The following is a 23,246-nucleotide window of genomic DNA, read 5'->3' as shown; positions in this document are numbered from 1 at the left end:
CTGCAAAACGAAGCCTGGGACGTCCTCTGAATATCAGCGGACTGAATGAGTCATTTTTAGAGCCTTCATCGCCATAACAGTTAAAGAGCAGCCAGGACTGACGGTCTGAAGAAAGATGGAAAGATGAGGGAAGTCGAGGATGAAATGACGGCGGTGTCAGGAGGGAGCGGAGCGAGTGATTGGATTAAAAGGAGGGAAGGAGACGAGAGAGAAAACAGGAATAATCAGAGCGTTAGTGAACTGTTGAGGCTGGGATGAGGAGGGAGTGGCTTCAGGTGTGAATGTAGTTCTATTTCTATATCTGCGTGGATGACGGGGAGCTATTTTAATCCTCCTCATCCCCCATCTCTTTATCTTTTTTCTTTCTTTTCATAATTAAATCAAATGACACTCCTTGTCTTCTAACAGTACAGACCGAACTAATTCTCACCACTCTATCACAGGAATGTAATTGGGTCTGTGATGCTGCGTTTCTAGCTGTGTGATAACCAAGTATGCAATTACTGTTGAGCAAATTACTGCACATAAAGATGATACCATAAATCATCTGTGATAATCCACCTATCAGTTCGCTTAGCTCGTCTGTCTTTACTTTTTGATCATAAGTACGGTCCTGAAATAAAATGCTGTATCAGTCTTCCCTTAGCAAACCTATCTTCTAATCCCGTTGCACTGCTTTTCTTTTGTTTATACCTCACTTCTTCATCCTTCTCTGCCTCCCACTCTGCAGGCATCAAGGTGAAAGTGGAATAAATGAGTGCTCAGGTCGGTGGACAACGTAAAAACAGAATGAATCAGAGGTGGAGTATAATTGGGAAGGTGGTTGAATGGCAGGTAGAGAAGAAGAGGGGGAGAGAGAGGTTTAGGGATGAAGGGCAAGATATGAGGATACAGAGAAAGGGGAAGCAGGAGGGCAGACTAATGAGAGACCAGGGGTGAGATCACCAGACACGATTTTTTTTCTTTCTTGTCATTTTGAGGACTGAAGGCCACAGAGGTGTTTTTTAGAGAGAAAACAAGACAAACAAAGTGAAAATGAAAGCTGTGAAGGGCTTTGTGTAGAGCATAAAAGGCTGGCGTGTTTGTAACGTGTCCACATGTGTGTTTGTCCGCGAGCTTCGCGTCCCTGCAGCCTGAGGGTGTCCTGCCTTCTCCTGATGGAGCTGCTTTCTTTGTTCTCCCCCTAAATAGCAGTTGTCACGGCCGTCCTCCCACACAGAGGGAAAGAGCCAAAAGTCCCCCAAATAATCATTGTTGTTGTTGCTCCTCTGTGTTGTGTGCCTGCTGGAGACCCTCTCGTCATCACAGTCGCTATCTAAGCGCTGCAGCCGTCCTCCGACACTGTGCACGCTGGCCTCCTGTTTTTATTTTTTGACACGGCTCCGCGCAGCCTACAGAGCATGAAATTGTGGTATTAATGTGCATCTGCGAAACAGTGACAGTCCTGTTCTTTCTCTTTGTCTTCTGTTTGTGTGGGTTTACACATGCACACGCGTTTGCTCGTTAAGGATCCTGGCTGCAGCAGGGGCACATATGAACATCTCAGTGGACTTGAGGACGTTGAGAGCTGTGCGAGTACTTCGACCTCTCAAGCTGGTCTCGGGCATCCCCAGTGAGTTTCACGTATACTAAATCAATATGCTGTCGTTGTCCTTTTCATCTGGATCTATGTATGCGCAGGCTGCTCGTGATAAAGAGGATTAATGGGTAAGCTTAAGCAAGTGGCAAAATAAAAACAACAACCCCATTATTGGCAAATACTGATATTTGGTATCAGCATAAGGACAGCTGTTGTTTTTATTTAAGGTATTGCCTCGTAGCCTTCTGGAAAACTAATCAATAACATTGTAACAGTCAAACAAGAAGCACTCAGAGAGCACAAACCTCCACAAAGCAGCTCGCTTACTTTTAGGGGAATAGTAAAGTGTCGTGTTTTGTATGTAAACATTATGTCGGAGTAGATAATAGATAACAGCTATAACTGGACGTGAATGACTTGAGCTTATTATATAATATTAAACTACAATATATTTCTAACTAGGCAGCTCATCCGTTCTCTTCACAAAACTTTCTTTAACGATATGACACATTTTGGGATCAATTTGAAAGAAAGGCAGATGTAAAATGTCAAAGGTGAGGTCAGAGGTCACATGTGATATTTAGAATCTCCACATAGAAGTGTCATTTCCTGATATAGCCAGTAAAACAAAGGCAGCAGCACTTTAGGCAAGGTTTAAAAAATAAAATACATTTTCTTGAAATTTTGACCTTTTTGACCGTAAAGAAGAGGTCAAAGGTCAAAAGTAACATGATACTTAGAATCACCACATTATCCCTGTCCCTGTATCCATATATGCTGTCACATTAATTCGCTCTATGTTACATTATCATCACTTTGACTTTCAGATCAATCTATTGACCTTGCAGAAGAGGTCAAAGGTCAAATGTGACATAATATTTTAAATCTCTATACAATACTTTCTACATGTTGACAACACACACCACACTTGTAAAATTCATACTTGAACTTCTCTTTATTTTCCACCAATAAATCATTTAGCTGACCTTGTTTAGTAGATGTCAGCTAAAATTTGAATTGTTATTAACATCACCCCCACGCAACACCCGTACAAAGTTTTATCAGAACTCATTCAAGACTGTTCAAACTATAATGTTTACACACACAAAGAACTACATGCACACACACAAACGATACCAAAAGCATAGCCTCCTTCTTTCAAACATCATGTCCTCGTTCATCTCAACAGATTTGCAACACTTTTCACTTTGTAGCAATTTTTCACTAGAAAGAAGTCCAAAAGGATTTTATGAGAAGCTTCAGCTGATGCATTTAAATTGTTGTGTGTGTGTGTGTGTGTGTGTGTGTGTGTGTGTGTGTGTGTGTGTGTGTGTGTGTGTGTGTGTGTGTGTGCTCTCCCTCCAGGTCTGCAGATAGTCTTGAAGTCTATAATGAAGGCCATGGTTCCTCTGCTACAGATTGGTCTGCTACTCTTTTTTGCGATCCTCATGTTCGCCATCATCGGTTTAGAGTTTTACAGCGGCAAACTCCACTACAGCTGCATCCCGAAGCCTGGGATCCTGGGTACAGACGCTCAGCGTTCATCTTTGTTTCACATATGTTAGTTACTGTTAGTGCAGTGACTTATCTCTTTCACTGTTTGCTATTTGGCTATTATCTTTAAGAAGCCATTGCACTTTCTATCCAAGTAACTATAGGTCTGTTACTCAGTTGTACACACATGAACATAGGGATGTATATGCACATTTTTACCTCATTTCTGAAAGTATTAAGATATTTCATTTATATATCTTTGAATGTCAAAGAGACAACATTGTCTCATAGATAAGTTATGTTTGTGTGCAGCAGTCTCATGCATGTTTATGCCCCTCTTTAGGTAGTAGCTCTGCACTCATAATCACAAATGCATACACACATGGGCACAGACACACACCATACTAGGCTGCACCTGGAGATGTGATCAAACCAAACCCTCTTCTGTATAATTAAACCCAACAATGCAGGTTGGCACAATGGCTCATTGTACATTCATAGGTATCATTAACCTCTGAGCAGCTCCTGTCACACACGAGCTGAATGGACAGTCTGATAACACAGACATACTCGAGTATTTTGTGTCAATAGATGGTCAGATTACTAGAAAGTGGACATTGATTGGTTTAAGCGGTTCATGCTAAATCCTGAAGTGGACCAGATCAGGTTTTTCACTTTCACTGTGAGTATGTTTTTCTCACTTTTCATCTGTCTGTTCAGAAAATGAGACTATGGACTCATCTGAGGTCGAGTTTCCGTGTGGCGTGCGTAAGTGTCCCGCCAAATACACCTGCAACGATACCTGGATCGGGCCCAATGATGGCATCACGCAGTTTGACAACATCCTGTTTGCTGTACTCACCGTCTTCCAGTGTATCACCATGGAAGGATGGACCACTGTACTCTACAATGTAAGATAGCTAACACGCACAGCTCTGCCATTCATAGTATTTCGCTGGATTGCTGCAAATTATTAAAGCATAGCAGTAGTTTATTACAATTCAGACTCCATTAACCTCAATGAGCAGAAAGCAGCTTTAGCTGCAGGATGTTATTGACTGCTAAGTGGATGTTTGCGACCTCTGACGTAGTTTAGCTGCGGATGGAGAATATGGGGGAATATGTTAGTAGGTGATGGTTTTCTTTAGTTCTGATCCTGCCATTTTAAGACCTCTGGACCTCCTGTGAGTGTTGTGAGTTGTCTCAAAAGTTTAATCTAGAATTCATGACTCTAACCTCTGTTATGTGTTCTGCTTACCATTATTTTTATTCAGTTAGTAATTGAATAAAAATAATGGCGAGCAGGACTGTTTGTGGAGGTTTTACTGTTTTTCTTCAATATGAAGAACACTAAAAGAAAGGATGCATGACATGCACAGGCTTTAATTGTTCATTTTTGCTTGTATGCTTTTGCTTTTATCTCAGTAAAGCAAAACGCACGCTGCTGTGCCAGGGTGCAATTTGCGGTCAGCTGCCTGCTCTTTCACTTTTTATTGAGATGGATGGAGGCATACGATTTGCCAGACTGATTGCATTATGTCGTCTAAAGTGATGGTGAATGAGCTTTACCGATGAGTGAGGACCGACAGAGGACAGAAAAGGATGACATCAGCGCTACTGTGCTGCTGAAAATGATCTGCGGACAGTGAAGGCGTACTAGGGTTTAAGAGAAATATGCACCTGTGGTGTGTACACAAAAACTAAAGCCACTTGAATAAACAGCAGTTATGTTGTCATGCTTAGGTCCTGGTGCTATAAAATAAAGAAACAACATGTTATCTAATGATGTCCAAGAGAATAACCTCTTCCCCACAGATCTATGGACACAATACCTGTATCGGTTCCTTGCCTGCAGACCTGAACCTTACACCTGTGTCTTTCTGCTGTCTTTCCCTGTGGCAGCATGGGTCATGCTCCAAGCTGTCTTCAACTAGCTAAGATTTTTATATATATATATATATATATATTTCAGACCGACGATGCCTTGGGCCCCAGATGGAACTGGCTTTACTTCATCCCTCTAATCATCATCGGCTCCTTTTTTGTCCTGAACCTGGTGTTGGGAGTCCTCTCTGGGTAGGTCCACTGACATTTTTAATCTGTTGTGGGTTCAGCCTGTTCCAACACTGATGTAAATTTAAGGGGATTTTTCTTTTCTTTTCTTTTTTTTTAATTCACTGGCTTTTTCACTCCTCGTCCTCCATCAAATAATTTTGAGCTAGAAGAAAGGGGTGTCATCAGCAAACAGCCAAATTAAAGATTTAGAATAGAAAATGAAATTAAAATGACATCTTCCTGGTTCAAGTAAGCGTTTAGTCAGTCTACACACTACATTTGTTTAGAGTTACTGTGTAGTTTGCTAACAGACACAGGTTTAGGGCTCTGGTATTCTACATCTGTGTTGGCCTCATCGTTCCCTGAGATGGGCTGCAGCCATACAGTCAGCTTGGTTTGTTTGTTGATGTTAGACTTGCTTTGTTCACTGATAAATAGAATTACTGACAAACTAGCTGCTGCCAAATCAAACCGTTTCACTAGACGGTGTCTATGCAAGTTAATTAGTTTTACAGAAAGGTCAGTTCAGGATCCATTGTCATTATCTCCACAGGGAGAGAGAAGAGATTAAGTTCAAGACAACAATAGCTTTTTCTTCAAGAGGAATACTGTATCCCTGTGGCCTTTAAAAGTACGCCTTTTTTGTTTGTTTCTGCAGAGAATTTGCCAAGGAGAGAGAGAGAGTTGAAAATCGCAGAGCCTTCATGAAGCTGAGACGCCAACAGCAGATTGAGAGAGAGCTCAACGGCTATCGGGCCTGGATCGACAGAGCAGGTGGCTTTAGTCCCAGTCACAGATCAACTTTTCCTCAATGAGAAATAAAAATAATAATTTCTTTCATCTTCTATAATCCTGTCAGTTGTGACATGGGAGGTATTCGATGCAACATATAAGCGTTACATATTGCAACAAAAATGCTGTAAATATATCACAACAGATGGCGGTAGAGCTCCTTTATGTGAACCATCAGCTGCTCAGTTCTGACCATACTTTTTTTTTATAGAGGAAGTTATGCTTGCAGAGGAGAATAAAAATCCAGGACCTTCTGCCCTTGATGGTAAGTCAACAGGGATCTTTGTTTTTCCTGCCATTGCAGTACATGCTATCTTAGTTCATGCTGGCAGATATGCTTTAAAAAATGTATGCTATTATTTTTTGCACTGCGGATGGGCTTTAGATTGGCACACACTGTTTAAGATTCAGATATAGGAATAAGAAGTCTTTATAGTGAAATGTATGTCTTTGTTCATTTTTGGCTTCTATTGTGGCTCAAGCTGATCCAGACTGTTCATTGAAATCCGATAATGACTTTATTCTTGCTTGTAGAAGAACTAATAACTTTAGTAATCCTCTGATTTTTCATCACCAGCATCCAGTCAAAGTTTCAGTTTGTATATGTTTCAGTTTATGAATAAAATAATGACATCTTAACTGTTACTATGCTGAGTTAGCATTTACTCAGAAAACCAAAACCAAGATCTGAAAACCAATGACCTTTGACGTGCATTCTTTTTGAACTCATCTCATTGCAAAAAGTAGTCCGATTGTATGATGCAGGATTTACAATACTGCGTTTGTGTGCGTTTGTAGGTATTTACCTACACAGAGTTGTTTGCGTGCAGTCCTGAAAAAACAAAAGAAAGAAAGAAGACAGCATGCAGCTCACCAAGGACGATGCTGACTGGCTGACAACATCAGGGATTAGAAAACTGCACAAAAAGCACAAACGGTGGCTGCTGTGGTGATTGTTTGTTACACTTATTTCATTTAAGCTTTTCGTATGTTGTAATTTTGCTCGACGCTGCAGCTGGCTGAAGAACCAATGACAGCACAGGCAGCTCACAGTGGTTTGTGACACTCCAGGCTGGTGACAGCAATCAGTCGACAAAGTTGAACTTAGGCAAATACGAACACAAACGCAGTGCCGTAAATCCTTTATCCTTAAGACAGAGTCTACATTCTTGCTGTATGACCTCCTGTTATATATGGACTCAACTGCAAGTTTAAAAACTTAGCGAAAACAATATGGTGGCTACCTTTTGACTGACGAGGCGCTGCTGTAGGAGCGTGCAGCGCTCCGTTTGCCTGTCACATCTGATTTATAAAGATAAAAAGATGGCTGCAGCTAAAACACTCATTTTGAGGTTTCAAAACAGGACTTCAAGAATCAGTGTGTGTCCGTCTTTTATATACATGCAGTCTATGCTCAAATTGATGATCACCTGACTTGAGCACCATCAGCATCTGAAAATGCAAATTTCTCTAGTTAATAGCTGGTTACCAAATACCTGTAAAAATAATAACACTAATAAATTAAGTTAGTGCTCATGGTAAACATAATGCTTTGTTAAGATCAATAGGTAAGTTTGCATGCACAAAGTAAAATGAGGAAAACGAGCTTTCCTGTCAAAGCCTTAAATGATGCTGTGATGTATTATTAGATCCTGAAGAATATCAGGGGATCAGGATGTGCCATAAAACATCTTTTTATACTATTATGTCATTATGAAAATGTACCGAGCTGACTTTAGCCTTAGGCTCACATTAAATAGGTGGGAACCCATCTTTATATCTACTTCTAAATAAGCAGCACAGTGTAGAAGTTCAGGATGTGAGGTGCTCAGGATGTGTTGCTGCTGTCGTGTATTTGTAGAAATTACTCATACCATACCATCTGTCTCAACAATTGCCACACAGAGAGCACTGATAGTGTGAAACTTGTCATTAGATACAGTGCCCAACGGATAGCTTAGTGCTGCTCTGACTCTGACCCTCTCAACACTACTGTGACCTTTACTCGCTGCACTAGCAGGGCTTTTTATTAAATGTTGATTGATTGGCAGCTCTCAGGAGGCTCCCAGAGTGGAGTACAGGTGGTGTCTATGGTGAGAACCGTCCTCTCTTCTGCACTTTGCGTAACCCACTTCTTACCCCATTTTACCACACACAAGCATAATCACAAACACACACATCTGTGGCACTAATAAGCAGAGAAACAAACACTTAGAGAAAGGAAAGAAAATCCTTCAAGGATGTTCTTCTACAAAGACACAGTGGTTACATTTAATTGTGCAACACAAACCTGTAGCAGAAACACACAGTGGCTGCAGCTGCTGTGATGACAATAAATGCAGATGCTCTTATAGCTTTGATTAAAAAGAAAGGTGGTGCACAGCAGTTGCCTTAGCAACCACCAGTCTCAAAAATGCAGCCGTATGGATGTGCTTGTATGCATGTGTGACTGAGTGTGAGTCTGGTCTGCCATTAAAAACACTGCTGTGTGCGAAAAGGCTGCGTATGTGCGTGCACGTTTGATCAGTGGTTTATTAAAAAGTCCCCAAGCAAATATTGACTACAAGTAGATTCAGAAATCACAACACAGAGGAAAGGTGTGGGAAGCGGTAGGATAAGATGAAAGGTAATCATAAACACATCCGTCAGTGAAAAAGGTCAAAACAGGCTCATCACGTCCACTTCCAGCATGTGTGCGCTGCACGGCGTGTGTGTGTGCTTATGCTGTACAGGAGCACTCGGTAACGGCTCAAAAAAGAGGAATGCATGGACTGTTAAGCAGCCTCGGAGCATGGTTTGCCATGATGAAGAAGCATCCGAAGATTTGCATTCAGCTTTTTGGATCATTGCACTAACATTAAATGATCATTTTTGTCTCATTTAGCTGCAGCGTTATTGAGCTGAATTTGCCCTTTTAGCTGAAACTTCACAGACTGTAGCTTGACATGCATATTACTCTCACTTTGATTTCTTCTCATCATTTATTTTCATTCTTTTCATTGCATACTTGCATAATGACTTGGTCCAACTATGGACGTTGTTTTTTTAAACATGAGGGTGGTTATGCACAAGGCAGTTTAGGGGTGTTGTTAAGAATTCCTCTACTCAAAATATTCAGTACAATAGCAAATAGTTAATTCTGTTTTCTGGCCACATTCACCCAAAATCAGCCTTGTGTCGCTGCCCTCACAGTGTCATTTCTTATATTTGACATGTGCAGCTTGTTCTGGGACTTTTTTACATTTCTGCTCTGTCTGCAGTGTTGAAGCGAGCCACCACCATCAAGAGGAGAGGCATGGATGTGGTGCGTCAAGGGCAACCAGGGGAGGAACAATATGGTGACATCTCCTCTGTGGGTGAGTGGGAGTGCGCAAAGGCTCAGACATATGGGCACAGAAAGTCAAACACCAGCAGGTGCACGCTGAGCCCTGCTGCAGTTTTAAATACAGATTTTTCTAAGACTCAGAGTGGGAACATGCTACACTAGATCTATTTGACCACAGTTTGTCTCCCTGTCCCCCCCCAAAGGCATCCCCATGACCAGAACAAGTATCCGGAGCACTAAGCGAGGTCCGACGGCATATTTCCGCCGTAAGGAACGTCTCCTGCGCATCTCCATCCGCCGCGTGGTGAAGACACAGACTTTCTACTGGACTGTGCTCGGCCTTGTGGCTCTCAACACGCTGTGTGTAGCCATTGTTCACCATAACCAACCCTTATGGCTCTCCAACTTTCTCTGTGAGTCACAACTCGTTGTGGTAGCATTTTGCAACATGAGACATGCTCAGGAAGTCAGTCATTTGTCCAGCTTGAAATCTTTCACTGTCCAGTTTTAAAAACAAAGGTTGACTTTGCTCCGAATAATGAAAACATACAAATCTACAAATAAGAAAAAAGAGGAAAATAACAGACTGCAGCTAATAAATATATACAGCGCCTTGAGGCGACTGTTGTTGTGATTTGGCGCTATATAAATAAAATTGAATTGAATTGAATTGAATAAAAATGACAGCTCTTCACTACAAACTTCCACTCACAGCCACCACTTGAGTGACAGTTATAGAAAACATGAAACGACGATTCATTGTTTTAATTGCAAGAAAAAGAAGCCATTAGTGTAAGTTAAATATAACCTAATCATTCAACCTAGGCATTAATTAAAGCTTCTCAGTCATTACATTCGGTGGTGGAGGGCACTGATTGACATAACTTTGTTATTTATGTTTCCAGACTATGCAGAGTTTCTGTTCCTCGCTCTGTTCCTGACTGAGATGCTCCTTAAGATGTACAGCTTGGGCCCACGTCTTTATTTCCACTCCTCCTTCAACTGCTTTGACTGCAGCGTCAGTACTCCGCCTCCCTCTCTTCCTATTTGTGCTTGTGTTTTTAAATTGTGCTGCATCAGGTCCTCTCGTCCTTCATGTCTGTCTCTGCACCGTGTTTGCCTCTCCTTTTCTCCTCTTCACGACCCTAACATCTGTCCACTTGTCCTTTTTTGATCAATATGCTGCTCTTTGTAAACTCGCTGTAACTTGCCTGCATGTCTCATTAGGTAATTGTTGGCAGCATCTTTGAAGTGCTGTGGGGTTTCTTCAGGCCTGGCACTTCCTTTGGCATCAGCGTCCTGCGTGCACTGCGTCTGCTGAGGATCTTCAAGATCACCAAGTTAGTCCTGCAGGTTTCCTCACTCTTCGCCATCTGTTGAGATTTTATATCATTTGCATTTCCCTGTTGACCAAAGCCTAGCAGTATTAGTAACATGCGTAAATTTGTAAATTAAACTACAGAGCAAGCCACCTGGTACCTATATGTTTGATAGTGTGCCACTGATTTGCATTTCTATAATAACACTGAGCTAACAGTAGACAGTTTATAATCCGAGTTTAGTTTCTTTACTCCACTCCATCATCATCCTTGTTAAAATGTGACACCTGTATTACCCACGATGCATCTCTGCATGCTTTCCTAATCAATCTTACCCTATATAAACTCAACCCCTCTCGAGCAAGCTTTGTTTCAGAGTTTGTTTTGCATTTTGAGCCTCTAGCAGGGATGAGGAGCCTCTTAAACTCGCTTCGCTCTGACTGTGTGATGCTTTTTCTTTTTTCATTCAAACTGGTATTTTTCAAACACTGACAAAAGAGACGACACTTGCAGTTATTTATGAAATTTTGTTTTGCAGCTTCCTCTGGAGAAACAGAGAGGCTTTGTTCTCATATGCACATAATTTATTTCACATTATTTTTCATTCTCCAACAACAGCCGTAAACATATTCTTTAGATTTAAATGTTTCCCTTTAAGTTCTCGTTAATGGGGTGATAGACCGCACAAACCTGAATCCAACACCTGCACATTTTTATCTCCTTTACACTGATGTGGTGTTTGATTGCTTTCAAGGTACTGGGCGTCTCTGAGGAACCTGGTCGTCTCTCTGATGAACTCCATGAAGTCCATCATCTCCCTCATATTCCTTCTCTTTCTCTTCATTGTTGTCTTTGCCCTCCTTGGCATGCAGCTCTTTGGTGGAAGGTAATACTCCACATAGATTCATAGATTTGTTTAAAGTAGATCTATAAAACTTGTGATCTGTCATTTATATACTTTATTAAACATATATATATTAAACATGGCAGGAGTGTCTAAAATCGAGCTTATTTTACAGTAATCCCTCTGAGACCAAAGATAAACCTTCAGACTGCTATAAACAGTCTGTTTCGGACTGTTGTTTTTTACCAATCATGGAGCTTTATGACGTCATAGCCATTTCAATCATCTGCTGATGAAACCTTGTTTGTGAGGGGCAGCCAATGAGAAGAAAGATGGCTTAAGGGAGAGGAACTAGAATAGCTTGCTTCAGGCTGTGGATCAGCAGACCGGCTGCGTCATTGAGCAGTGAATCATGCAAAGCAGCTGTGCCAGAGCGCAAGAACAAAGATATGGAGTTGAAAATGAGAATAATAGAATCTCTTTAAGTAAAATTCACATTTTGTAATTCAAGTTTCCCTCTCAGTAAATTCACATTCACAAACATAATGATAAGGATGAAGCAGACTTCATGGTGTCGTAGATTCTTATTTACTGAACTGAGAAGATAATAAATGCAATAGATGCTCCTATTCACGGTTGTTTTTATTATACCAAGACATTGTGTGAGCTCAGTAGAGATTTAAGACTCTACATTTGACAAACACACACACACACACACACACACACACACACACACACACACACACACACTGCTATTGTTCGTTGGTTTCCCCCTGAGTCAAAGGCCCTTTCCCACAAGCTTTTTCCTCAATAAAAGCTGGCTGAGGTAGACAAGCATGTCCTTGTGATAAACCGACCTCTAGAATTCAAAACTGAGAAGACAAAAACATAAAAGTCTGTTAGCCAGACTGTCGTACGTTGGATTGTCATTTGTAGACTGATTTTTATGCCTCTGCACAGGCAGCCGTTATGGCTAGATTCATTCACGTTTTCGAGTTATTCATCTGACTTCACTATAATTGTGATTGCACTGTCTTAGGAGTGCCTGGTGGAAATTTATTTAAATTTGGTGATAGGTTTGTAGCTTGAACCTATCCGCTGGAACGTTGAAGACAATGTAATTACACAGCAAAGCAAGACACGAGTAGGCAAAGTTCTTCATGTTTCCGTGCACAGGAGAGAACCGGACAAACGCCGTTCCTTCGCTTGACCCCAGTTGCTCTCGTCCGCTCCCCCGTAACACTGCTCTTTTATTGAGGTCACATGAATATGCATAGGTTCATTAACACGTCTACATACACACAAAGAGTACCTTGCCTGTGCGTTGTGTAAGTGTGTGTGTGTGTGTGTGTGTGTGTGTGTGGGGTCAGAGTGTGACCCCATAAACGACTTCCCTAAACCTGCTGGTCTGGAAGTCCAGCAGTTCATCTAAACAAAAGGCACTTAGCCTAAAACAGATATAGATACATTTATCCTACCATAAAACAATAAGAGAAGGTATGCCCTCTCACATGCTCCCAAGATGTGGGTGTGAATGCCAGAACACTCTGGAATGCACACAACGTGTCTCTGCAGACTACTAAGGATCAAACCCTACGACTAATTATAAAACTCTAAACATATATGAATAGATATTTCTAAGCATAAATGACAATCAACAATACAAATCTAACATTTGGCACAAACATCCTATCAAAATTAAGGACAGTTTAATTCCTTTTTTTTTTTTTTTGCACCAAATCATAATACCAGCCACTCCAAGGGGCTTTAAATTGTAAAGTAAATGATAATTCTGAGAAAGGAGACAACCCCCTGTGAGCAAGCACTTGGCGACAGCGGGAGGGAAGAACTCCCTTTTAACAGGAAGAAACCTCCAGCAGACCAGGCTGAGGGAGGGGCGAGGTGAGGGAAGGTTTAGTGCAGAGGTTCCCAAAGTGTGGGGCCCGCCCCCTAGGGGGGCGCAGAGCCATTGCAGGGGGGCGCTGTATGAAAGAAAAAAAAAAAAGAGCGCTTGGACACTGTGGACAGGTTTTTGACGGGGCTCCCACACAAACGCAAAGCAGGAGATGAAGCATCGCCAAATATGTTTCCAAACCAACTTCCTTCCAAGCCAAAGACAGGAAAATATGGTGAAGCATATCTTCCTTTTGGCTTCACCTGCACAAGTGCCAAGGTAGGTCTCCCCTGCAAAATTAGTTTCCCTGCGTCGGGAGCAGCGCTGTGCTCTCCAAATCACGGACAAACAGGATCCCACATTCTTGATTTTTAGTTCACACTTCTTGTAATAACTAACTACTCCCGACATTAAATGTCAGGAGTAGTTAGTTATTACAAGAAGTGTTTGTGAACTAAAAATCAAGAGCTAACATGATGTTAGCTCTTTATGCAGTAAAGTTACAGCGGGATACAAATAATATCAGGCTGATCCTGCCGTAATTTGTTCCCCCGGTTCAAATCACGGACAAACAGTATCCCACAGCTGTTTATGTGTTTAAACCCATTTTGCACAGAGAGGCATTTTTTGAAAAATGTATTGACAGCAATGTTGAATATTATTACACAGGAAAAAAACAACTACACGTAAAATAATTACACCGTGACGCCTCTGCCTTTGTAAATGGAGGGACAGTAACTGCGTGTGTGAATGTAAGCGTGTAAAACCTGAAGATAATCAGATTAACAGTAACAGTATTTTGTCTCTATCTGCCATTCTGCAATTCATCTCATGTAAACAATAACGTGGCGCACAGCGTGACGTGAAAAGAGGCACATACCTTTGACGTTGCGTGACGAACTCTGTAATCCTCGTCCACACGTAAACGCAAAAAAGGAGTTTTAAATAATCTCCGTTTTCGGTGAATCGCAACGCCGTTTACGTGTTGACGAAAGGCCCAAACGCATAGAAACAGCTGCGTTTTCAAAACTACCCGTGTAGGTGTGGACGTAGCGTAAAAGAGTTAGTAGTTTATTTTATTACTACCTGTAATTTATTGCCGTTTACTTGTATTTGCTTAATTGTTTACTAAATGTTTGAGGTGTGAAATAAACCGCAATGGAGTTTGTAAACAAAATATGGGTGTGTGTGTTTGGAGGATGTGTTTGTGCGGGGGGGGGGGTTAGGTGGGGGGGGGGGCGCGAACATTTTTCTTGTAAAAAAGGGGGGCCTGGCAAAAAAAGTTTGGGAACCACTGATTTAGTGGAAGAATTTTTCACTGATTGTCACACAGTTTCACACAATGGTCTAATAGAAATGTAACATCCCAAAGGTCCAAATTAAAATTTGGACAGACATGGGGATAAATGTATCAGGATCAGAGTACTTGATTATAAATGTCACTTGTTTTTTACAGGTTCATCTTTGAAGACTACACTCCGACAAACTTTGACACTTTCCCTGCAGCTATCATGACCGTCTTTCAGGTCTGCAAATGAACCTGACAGTTTCTGTGCTGTCTACTTTCAACACAGCTTTTACACATTTTTTTATTACTATTAATCAAAATATATAGGAAAATTACTTTTAAGTATACATTTTGATAAATGTGGACCTAGAGGTGATTCATCAGCAAAGCTCTGCATGGTTGTGTACTGCTGTGGGTGTGTTCTCGCAGATCCTTACCGGAGAGGACTGGAACGAGGTGATGTACAATGGTATTCGCTCCCAAGGTGGAGTAAAGTCTGGCATGTGGTCTTCTGTCTACTTTATAGTTCTGACCCTTTTTGGAAACTGTATCCTTCATGCCAAAAATAACAGACAGCCTACTGTTATTATGTAACGTAGGTTTATTCTAATGTTTCTTAATTGCACCTGAAATTGTAGCCATTTTTTCCATTGTTCACTCTCCTGTTTGATCTCATGTGTAAAGCTTAACATATCGATTTGTGTTAGATTCTTGAATTCTAATTAAGACAGTGGAAGACACTGTATACAAACAGACATGTGAAGCAGACAGATCAATAATATTGACCGTCTGCTCGATGTCCTTCATGAACTCCTTCTAGTTGTCCTTTGTCTATAGGAGGAGGAAGCGTTTTACATTTTTGGAAATTTCTCTTTTACCAAACGGACAAAAACTATCTACAGCTAACTAGAAAGTGGTCAAAGTAAAGAACTATTATATACATTAAGAACCATATACATCATTTGGTCTCAACCAAACCTACACTCACTGGATCTTTCATTAGGTACTCCTTTCGAGTGCTGGGTTGGCCCTTTTGCCTTCAAAACTTATTTGTCTTATTTGTGACATAGATTCAACAAGTTGATAGAAACATTCCTCAGGAGATTTTGCCCCTTACTGACATGATAGCACTACACAGTTGTTGCAGATTTATTGGTAGCACATCCATGATGCAAAACTGTCCCACCATACCCCAAAAGGATCGAGATCTTAGTACTGTGGAGGTCATTTGGACTCATTTTAATGTTCAAGAAACCAGTTTGAGATGATTTGAGCTTTGTGACATGGCGCATTAACCTACTTGAATCAGCCTCCAGTAGATGGGTACACTGTGTAAAGAGGTGGTTAGCAGCAATACTAAGGTATGTGTTAAATGATGCTCAGTTGGTACTAATAAAGAAAATATCCACCATACCATTGCATCACCTTCCTGAGGCACTAACAGAAGGAAGGATCCATCCATGCTTTAATGTTGTTTGTGCTGAGTTTTGTCCCCACCATCCAAATGTCTCAACAGAATTCAAGACTCATCAAACTAGGAAATGTTTTTCCAATTTTCTGTTGTCCAGTTTTGGGAGCCCATGCAAAATTGTAGCCTCAATTTCCTGCTTTTAACTGACAGAAGTGGCATCTGGTGTGGTCTTTGCTGTTGTAACCCATCTGTTTCAGTGTTCAGTGTCGTGTGTTCACAGATGCACTCACCTTGGTTGGAGCAAGTGCTTATTTGAGTAACTGCACAAAGCAATCTGGCCATTGTCCTCTGACCCACTGGTATTACTGTAAGAAGGCATTTTTTCCCAGATAATTGCCGCTCGCTGCATATTTTCAGGTTTTTTAGTTTTTTGGACCGTTCTCTGTAAACCCCTAGAGATGTTTGTGGAGGAAAATCTCAGTAGATCAGCAAATTGTAAAATCATCCAACCAACCCATCTGGCGCCAACAATCGTCCCTCAGTGATGGTCATTGTTGTCAGACATTTTTGCACAGTGCTGTTGCACAGGTGCAACGTGGTTTTTATGATTTCAGTCTGCAGTACTGTGGTGCATCTGTCTCTTAACAAAGAGCTAATCTGTTAGTCCTTAACACAGGTGTAACCAGACACTTTGCTTAATGTCTTCTTGGCCATTGCTGTGGATAACCTTGCCAATGCACAAGAGCTAACAAAGGTAATAAAACATGAATAACAAAAAAGCGTAATTTAATCCAGCTCTCTTTATTAATGCTGAGTAGTTTTAATAATCTCCCCTCTTTCTTTTTTGCTATTTGATTTTATTCCATTATTTAAAATTACAGATGTTACAGCTGTTAATTTCCTCCTCATCTTCTCTTCTTTTGATCAGGATGAAGAGGAAGCAGAGGCAGCGTTCAACCAGAAGCATGCTCTGCAGAAGGCGAAGGAGGTTGGACCATTGTCCTCCTTCATGTCCTCAGAGTAAGTGCTGTATGCAGCCTCTCCTGCCTGACCTTCTCTCCTCCCTCTGTCTCTCTCGTCCTCCCTCTTGTTCCCTTCTTCAGCCAAGAAGTGTGTCTAGTCCTCCATGTGGTGCAATAGATTTGGGATTACTAATAAAACTACAGAATGTAGAACAGTTAGATGTGCCATCAGTACAGACGATGACTAAATCGAGTGTCTCTCAGTGCTGGCTCGTAAAAGTTAAACATCACTTAGAGGTTGTCGAGTGAATCAGTTTTAGGTGCTGTCCCACTCCAGACTTATTGGTACGTGTCCACTGAAAGGTCTGCTATCTATCCTCTGCCTGATCCCTGCTCTGTAATTTGCTCCTAATTGAAGTCTATGTCTCCATGGTTACTGGCTCCACTCTGGGGTGGGAGGTGCTGACATAGTTGTTATGGAAACAGGATTACTTAGGATCCAAATTAAGGGTGGTGTGTCCATTACAGTAATACACGCCTGTGCCTCTGCAAAGCAGATGTTTTCACTGGAAAATGTTATTAATAAAGTGATGTGACCTTATTTTCTCAGTGTCCAGGTCTCCAGCTTTCAGAATAGATGCTTTTGTTTTTTGTCCTTGGGAACTGATTGAACATTGCTTTGACATAGTTGGTGGAAGTGCATGTGCATGAACACAGGTGGGGACCTCCTGCTCTGTATGCACGCTGTGTATTGAGAACCAAGCGGTTTGTTGCATGGGCATGAAGAAGATTCTATGGGAACACAGAATATTAACATAAATTACTTACTTTATTTATTCTGTCTCTGTCTTTCATTCTTGAGACCTTGCCCTTTTTGTTAAAGGTTCTTGATGAAGAAAACAAAGATTAAAACAAAACAGAAGAAAATTGCTGAGTATTAGCTTCACTTGAACCAGACGAGGGTCCAGGTTCTTATCAGAGCCCGTAGAGAAGACTGGGAGGGTCAACTTGACAGAGGACACTTTGAACTTGAAGGGTTTCTGGTCTCATCTCTGATGTCAGCAGTGAAACTGTAGCAGTGTCTGCTCCTGCTAGCCCTGAAGAAACTTTTTGCATGGCAGCATTTCCTGAGTTAAAAGTGCAAGACGCTGCACGTTGGAGGTTGATTATTGTCTCATCTTGGGAAACGCATGCTTCTGGTCAGCATGATCAAAGGAAGAAAAACAGAAATATGCACGCACACTCACCCAGAATGGAACATTTTGGTGTGTGCTCAGTTTTTCTTTCACCGGGAAGTCTTTAATCCCACTCTCAAACACTCCTCAGTATTCCGAGTATTTTCAAGCTAATATTTAGAAGCTCGGCACTCGAATTCCCCCGTTAGCTCTACTAGCATGAATGCTAATTTGTGAGTGCTCTGAAGTGGCAGTCGTGTTCAGAGCTGCATCCCAATGTGCTGGTTTTGTTCAAAGGGTGTCTGAAAATGTACTCTTTGTTTGCTGACGGAGCCCATCTCTGTGTTTTCTACCTGTCCTCATACCGTAGCTCAGAATGTGTAACATTTCAGTCTACTCAAGATGTCTTTTTTATCTATGTTGTGCTTACTGTTAATGTTTATTAATGTTGTTTAATTGTTTCTGATACTGCTACCATCTTGTTTGTCAATGTGCTGCTTGGCTCCAGCGGAGACACACACCAAAGCATCTGGAATCCATTTAATCTCATTGAGAATATTTCTTTAAAGCAATGTGTACAATAGAGTCGAAATAAATGTGGCATTAATATTTCATTTTATTTATGTGTGCAGAATTCAGAAAATAGTTTCTTCCCTCCAGCAATGAATAATAAATTCACAGCAGCTGGTAAATGGCACGAACGCCTTTGTATGAGGCGCCAGTTTGCTGTGTGTCTCCTGGCCTGTTTTGTCTCTGCTTACAAAGCACTAATGTCTTGTTTTCAACCAATCGCTCATTGATAACACGGATCACACAAGAGTCCACGCTCCAGTAAGTAACGCTGTCTGTTCAACTCTCTGAATCTCTCACTCATAGATTCATCCTGTGTGGTGTTCTGTCCGTGCTCTGTCCTGTACCTTCCGACTCTCCAGCATCATTTGAAGCTACATTTTTTTCTAAGACTTATTCCACTGACATCATTTTGCATCTTAGCATTTTTGTTTTTCAAGTCGCACAACAATTCCTGGCTTATTTTTTCACCCAACATCTTCATCGAAAAACAAAAAAGTTGCTTCATGTTGGATGAAGTTTCTCTTTGTAACTGGTAAATCACTCGAACATCAACCCCAAGCACTTGCGGTGTGCTGTGATGTTAATGTGATATACATGTTTTGACTGCAAACGTACATTTCATAAATCAAAAATTAAAAAATGAAGAGTTTCAATCAAATCACTTGTTTTGTAAATATGCAGCAAACGCATGACAGACCTAGATCTATACATTAAGACAGCTAAAATAAAAACAGCTTACAGAAACCTTATTTTAAACCTGCTTAATGCGCTCTGTCTACATATGCTGACATCGTACCTCATTTTCCTTTTTCCAGGGGAAGCCGCAGGAGGCGGCCCTATCTGTACAGGAAACGAGCCATTCACCGCAGCAGGCCTACCTATGCCTGCTCCCTGGAGGAGGCCCGTGGCAGTGTCAGGGAGGGCCGCCCACCCCCACCACTCAACCCCTCTAACTCTTTCATGTCCAGGAGAGAGAGAGGGAAGAGGATGACCATGTCAGTGTGGGAGCAGAGGACCAGCCAGCTGCGGAGACACCGCCAGATGTCCAGCCGAGAGATCCTGTTCAGTAGCCCCACCGAGGAGAAAGACGGTCCTCCTGCCTCGAGCCAGGCTCATGTACGTCCACTTTCGCTGCACCGCAAGGCCATGCAAACACCGTCAGGGAGTATAAAGCATCTGACAGATCCCCTAGCTTCCCCAGCCAAGACCCAGCCTTCAGGCTCTTCCATATCTGTGGATGTACCACTGGATGCAGCACTGTCTGGTGACATACCCGAATCAGTGGAGCCAGAATCAGCAGATCCCACCGATTCTGTGTTCATGAACATACCAGATCCGCCTGAATCAGTGCTCATCCCTCAGAGCAAAAACCTGGATGTTAATCAGAGTCACAAACACGTCAGTGAGCGTCACAGCCCCAGATTGAATGGTGAGCGTCAACACAGAGCAGTAAAGAAGTTCAGACCTCCAGATAATGGGGAGGCACTGACTCCAGACGTGGGAGGTCGTGGTGGAAACAGGGGCAGGAAGGACTTGTATCACTATGACCATCAGACCAAGACCAGAAGTCAGGGGTCTTCTCCTGCAAACGGAGGGCAGGCAGCAAGCTGCTCTGTCGTCGGGGACAAGAAGAGTAACCCTGGGAAAGCAGAAGAGCATGCAGAAGATGCTAAAAACAAGGAGGGAGATGTCTCCAAACATCAGGAGAGCAGGTGAGACCAACAGAAATGTCTTTTTAGTAGCTGAGGTTATTTGGCAGATAAAGTTTAAGGCCGATGGAGTGATAAAATGGAAATGGAGAATACCATCCCAACAGAGAGCCCAGGTTAGATACAGCCCAGGAGATCACATTGTAATCCCAATACTTAATTATATGACTTGGAAAAAATGTAGCAACATGTTATGTGGATACAATGGAGAAAAAACATAACTTCTAATAAGATAACAAATTAATATCTGTAGCTTTTTTTCTTTCATGCACCTTTGACCATTTTAATGAAATTCAAATCTAATTTAATCTAATATTAGTTTTCAAAAAATAAATTAACGTTTCTGCAAGGAATTATTGACGAGGGATGACCAAAGTGTGCGTGGATTTGCAGTTGTTTGAACTAGCATGCCAAAGCTTAAGGTCCTTTCGTCAACCATTCATTGGCACCTGTACATAAAATTATCTCCCTATTCTCCATTCATGTCAGCAAAGCTGACAAACGATCTGGCAAACAAGATGTAAGAGACAATCTAATCTGTCATGGTTTTTGGTCATTTCATGCCACGTCAGAGATGTTGAAAGGACCGAGGTCAACATTTCACACTTGGCTTTAAACTGCTGTTTTAATTGATCTCAGTATGTTTCATTTAAGTCTTTATTTGTATTGTGCTATCATAACTCTCTTTTGTGCGACCAGTGACTGAACTTGTCTTTTAAGAGTACTACTCTAATCTCTTCTTATGTCTTTTATACTCAAAGTTTTATTTCTTCTCCAGCTTTGGAGTCGATAGATTCGCAGCTGTCCTGCTGCGAGCGTGTCACAGCAGGACAGCCGCTGCTCACATCTGTCCAGTAACGTGTTCCTCTCTGCATCTCCAGACTGAGTGATAAGAGTGCAGAAGGGGACAGCGCTCCAGCAGATAACCAGAGCCACACTGGTGACCAGTGTCCCCAGAAGCAAGAAGAACCTCCTCAGCCTTCAGAGCCGCCTGCGCCTGCTGTCCCAGCGGACAACAAAGAAGAAACAGAGATGCAGCAGGAACAGGATAAATCTCAGCTAAGCTCCAGTGTGATCATCGAGGTGCCCAATGTGCAGTCATCTCTCGAGCTCTCCACAATCAAAGGTAATGGACCAAATGTAGATTTGTGATTTTCAGGTAATTTCTTGTTTTCTCTAATGACTTGTGACGAGGCTGCTCGTATTTGCAGCTTTGTCTGAAAGCTCATCAGTGATCGTTTACGTGGGACTGGTTTCCATTCTCACAGGTGGATGATCTGCAGCTATTATAAACTCAAAAAAGCATTTTTGAAATGTTCTAGTAATGCTCTGAGTAAGGATGCAGTTATAGGGACGAACTTGATCTCATATCTATTACACTTAATTTACATTGTAGCCTCCAGAGATAAAGCATTCAAGGAAACAGTGAGTCATGTCATCACCTAAGCCAGGCTCCACAGTTCACAGCTTACCGCTGCTAGACTTCATCACCTCTCGCTGGATTTTTCGGGTTAAAAATCCCCACAGAAAACTGAGCTTTCAGTTTTTAGGTTGGCTTTCTGAGGCTAATGCTATCCTAGTGGGCAGACTGTGATAAAAACAGAATCTCCTTCTCCTGACCTCCTGCAGTCAACAGTAAGGACCCAGAACAGTGTAAGTCAGAGAAGGAGGAATCAGAAGAGACGAAGCCGGCCAACTCTGTGATCCCAGACAGCATGTTCATCTTCAAACCTGACAACCCGTAAGTTGCTGTCTCTTACTTGGACTATTTTATAACATCTGTGTGATAGGGGAATAATAGTGCAGTAGTAGTAAAGCAGCAGTAGTAGGATTGCAGAGAGAGTTTGATTAGAAGGTCAATTGCACTCTCGTGTTTCAGAGTCTCCTCTAGTTGCCAGACAACCTCACAGTAAGTAATGCCTCAATGCCTGGATTATCTGGGCTTGAGCCCATTGGATTTCAAGCAGCCAACTCTCAAAATGCTTTGTAAAATTAACAGTGCATTCAAGTGCACCTTGTAAACCCAAAAGCCAATAATTAAATGGAGAAATAAGTAGTTTAATATGGCTTTAGGTGTCAGTGGTTTTATACATCTGGCATTTTCTCAGTCTTAAATGAAGACCAAGGGGCTTGTGTTTAGAGGTTTCAGTCTTTAAAAGTAAACAAATCATTAAATTAAACAGCTAACAGCTGCAGAATATTCATGTATTCAGGCTGTGAATGTGAAAAACACATGATTGCTGTCAGTGTAACATGTGTAGAATAATTCATGACACTTTGCAAAAACTGCTGGTCCAGTCAAATGTAGCGATACACTTGGATTCAACCCTTCAAAGCCAAGTGTATCGTATTTGATTCATGAGTTTTAGTACATTTTTGAGATTTCTGTATTATGGTTTGTTTGTTTTTTTCGGACAAAAAGCAAAATAAGCAAAACTAAAAATTGCAAAAATGCCAACAATATGATACACATTTAAAATATGCAAATTAACATTTTCTCTAAATTTTTTCATGGTTCAGGCTTTAAAGGGTTAAATCAACTTTCCACTGTTTGTTTCGTTACCTGTGCCACTTAACTTCAATATTTAATAATCCCTGTGCAACTGTTCCTAACACAACGCTCTGCAGTGTGTCACCCTTTAATACCCACATATGGAAATCTCCAAACACTGAAGGAAGCAAACCTGTCGCATTAACTGAGATCAGCAGCAGATTTTCAGAGTTCATAAATTAAAAGGCTCTGTGACATGTTATCCATCGTCATGAAATGACAGTCAGTAACATTTCTTCAGAGACGCCTTTCATAGCAAAGTTTTCTAACTATGA

At 41.5% G+C, this 23,246-nt stretch overlaps 1 protein-coding gene across 1 annotated transcript in view; it reads left to right on the top strand.

The window, feature by feature from the left end:
• The window catches only part of cacna1ea (calcium channel, voltage-dependent, R type, alpha 1E subunit a), a 127,968-nt gene that overhangs the window by 86,414 nt on the left and 18,308 nt on the right, over positions 1–23,246 (top strand). The window contains exons 7-25 of the mRNA XM_019351946.2: positions 1,509–1,612; positions 2,945–3,103; positions 3,794–3,984; positions 5,046–5,149; positions 5,787–5,902; positions 6,132–6,185; positions 7,972–8,013; positions 9,181–9,276; positions 9,449–9,658; positions 10,151–10,263; positions 10,473–10,585; positions 11,319–11,450; positions 14,759–14,828; positions 15,020–15,137; positions 16,688–16,755; positions 16,930–17,021; positions 19,527–20,423; positions 21,302–21,546; positions 22,050–22,161. Of these exons, the coding sequence (XP_019207491.1) occupies positions 1,509–1,612; positions 2,945–3,103; positions 3,794–3,984; positions 5,046–5,149; positions 5,787–5,902; positions 6,132–6,185; positions 7,972–8,013; positions 9,181–9,276; positions 9,449–9,658; positions 10,151–10,263; positions 10,473–10,585; positions 11,319–11,450; positions 14,759–14,828; positions 15,020–15,137; positions 16,688–16,755; positions 16,930–17,021; positions 19,527–20,423; positions 21,302–21,546; positions 22,050–22,161 (3,036 nt within the window). The remainder of the gene's footprint in view (positions 1–1,508; positions 1,613–2,944; positions 3,104–3,793; positions 3,985–5,045; positions 5,150–5,786; positions 5,903–6,131; positions 6,186–7,971; positions 8,014–9,180; positions 9,277–9,448; positions 9,659–10,150; positions 10,264–10,472; positions 10,586–11,318; positions 11,451–14,758; positions 14,829–15,019; positions 15,138–16,687; positions 16,756–16,929; positions 17,022–19,526; positions 20,424–21,301; positions 21,547–22,049; positions 22,162–23,246) is intronic.

This window comes from Oreochromis niloticus, linkage group LG23, assembly GCF_001858045.2.
Source record: "Oreochromis niloticus isolate F11D_XX linkage group LG23, O_niloticus_UMD_NMBU, whole genome shotgun sequence".
Classification (NCBI taxonomy): domain Eukaryota; kingdom Metazoa; phylum Chordata; class Actinopteri; order Cichliformes; family Cichlidae; genus Oreochromis; species Oreochromis niloticus.
The sequence above is the reverse complement of the archived record's forward strand: the minus strand, read 5'-3'. Positions and strand labels throughout refer to the sequence as shown.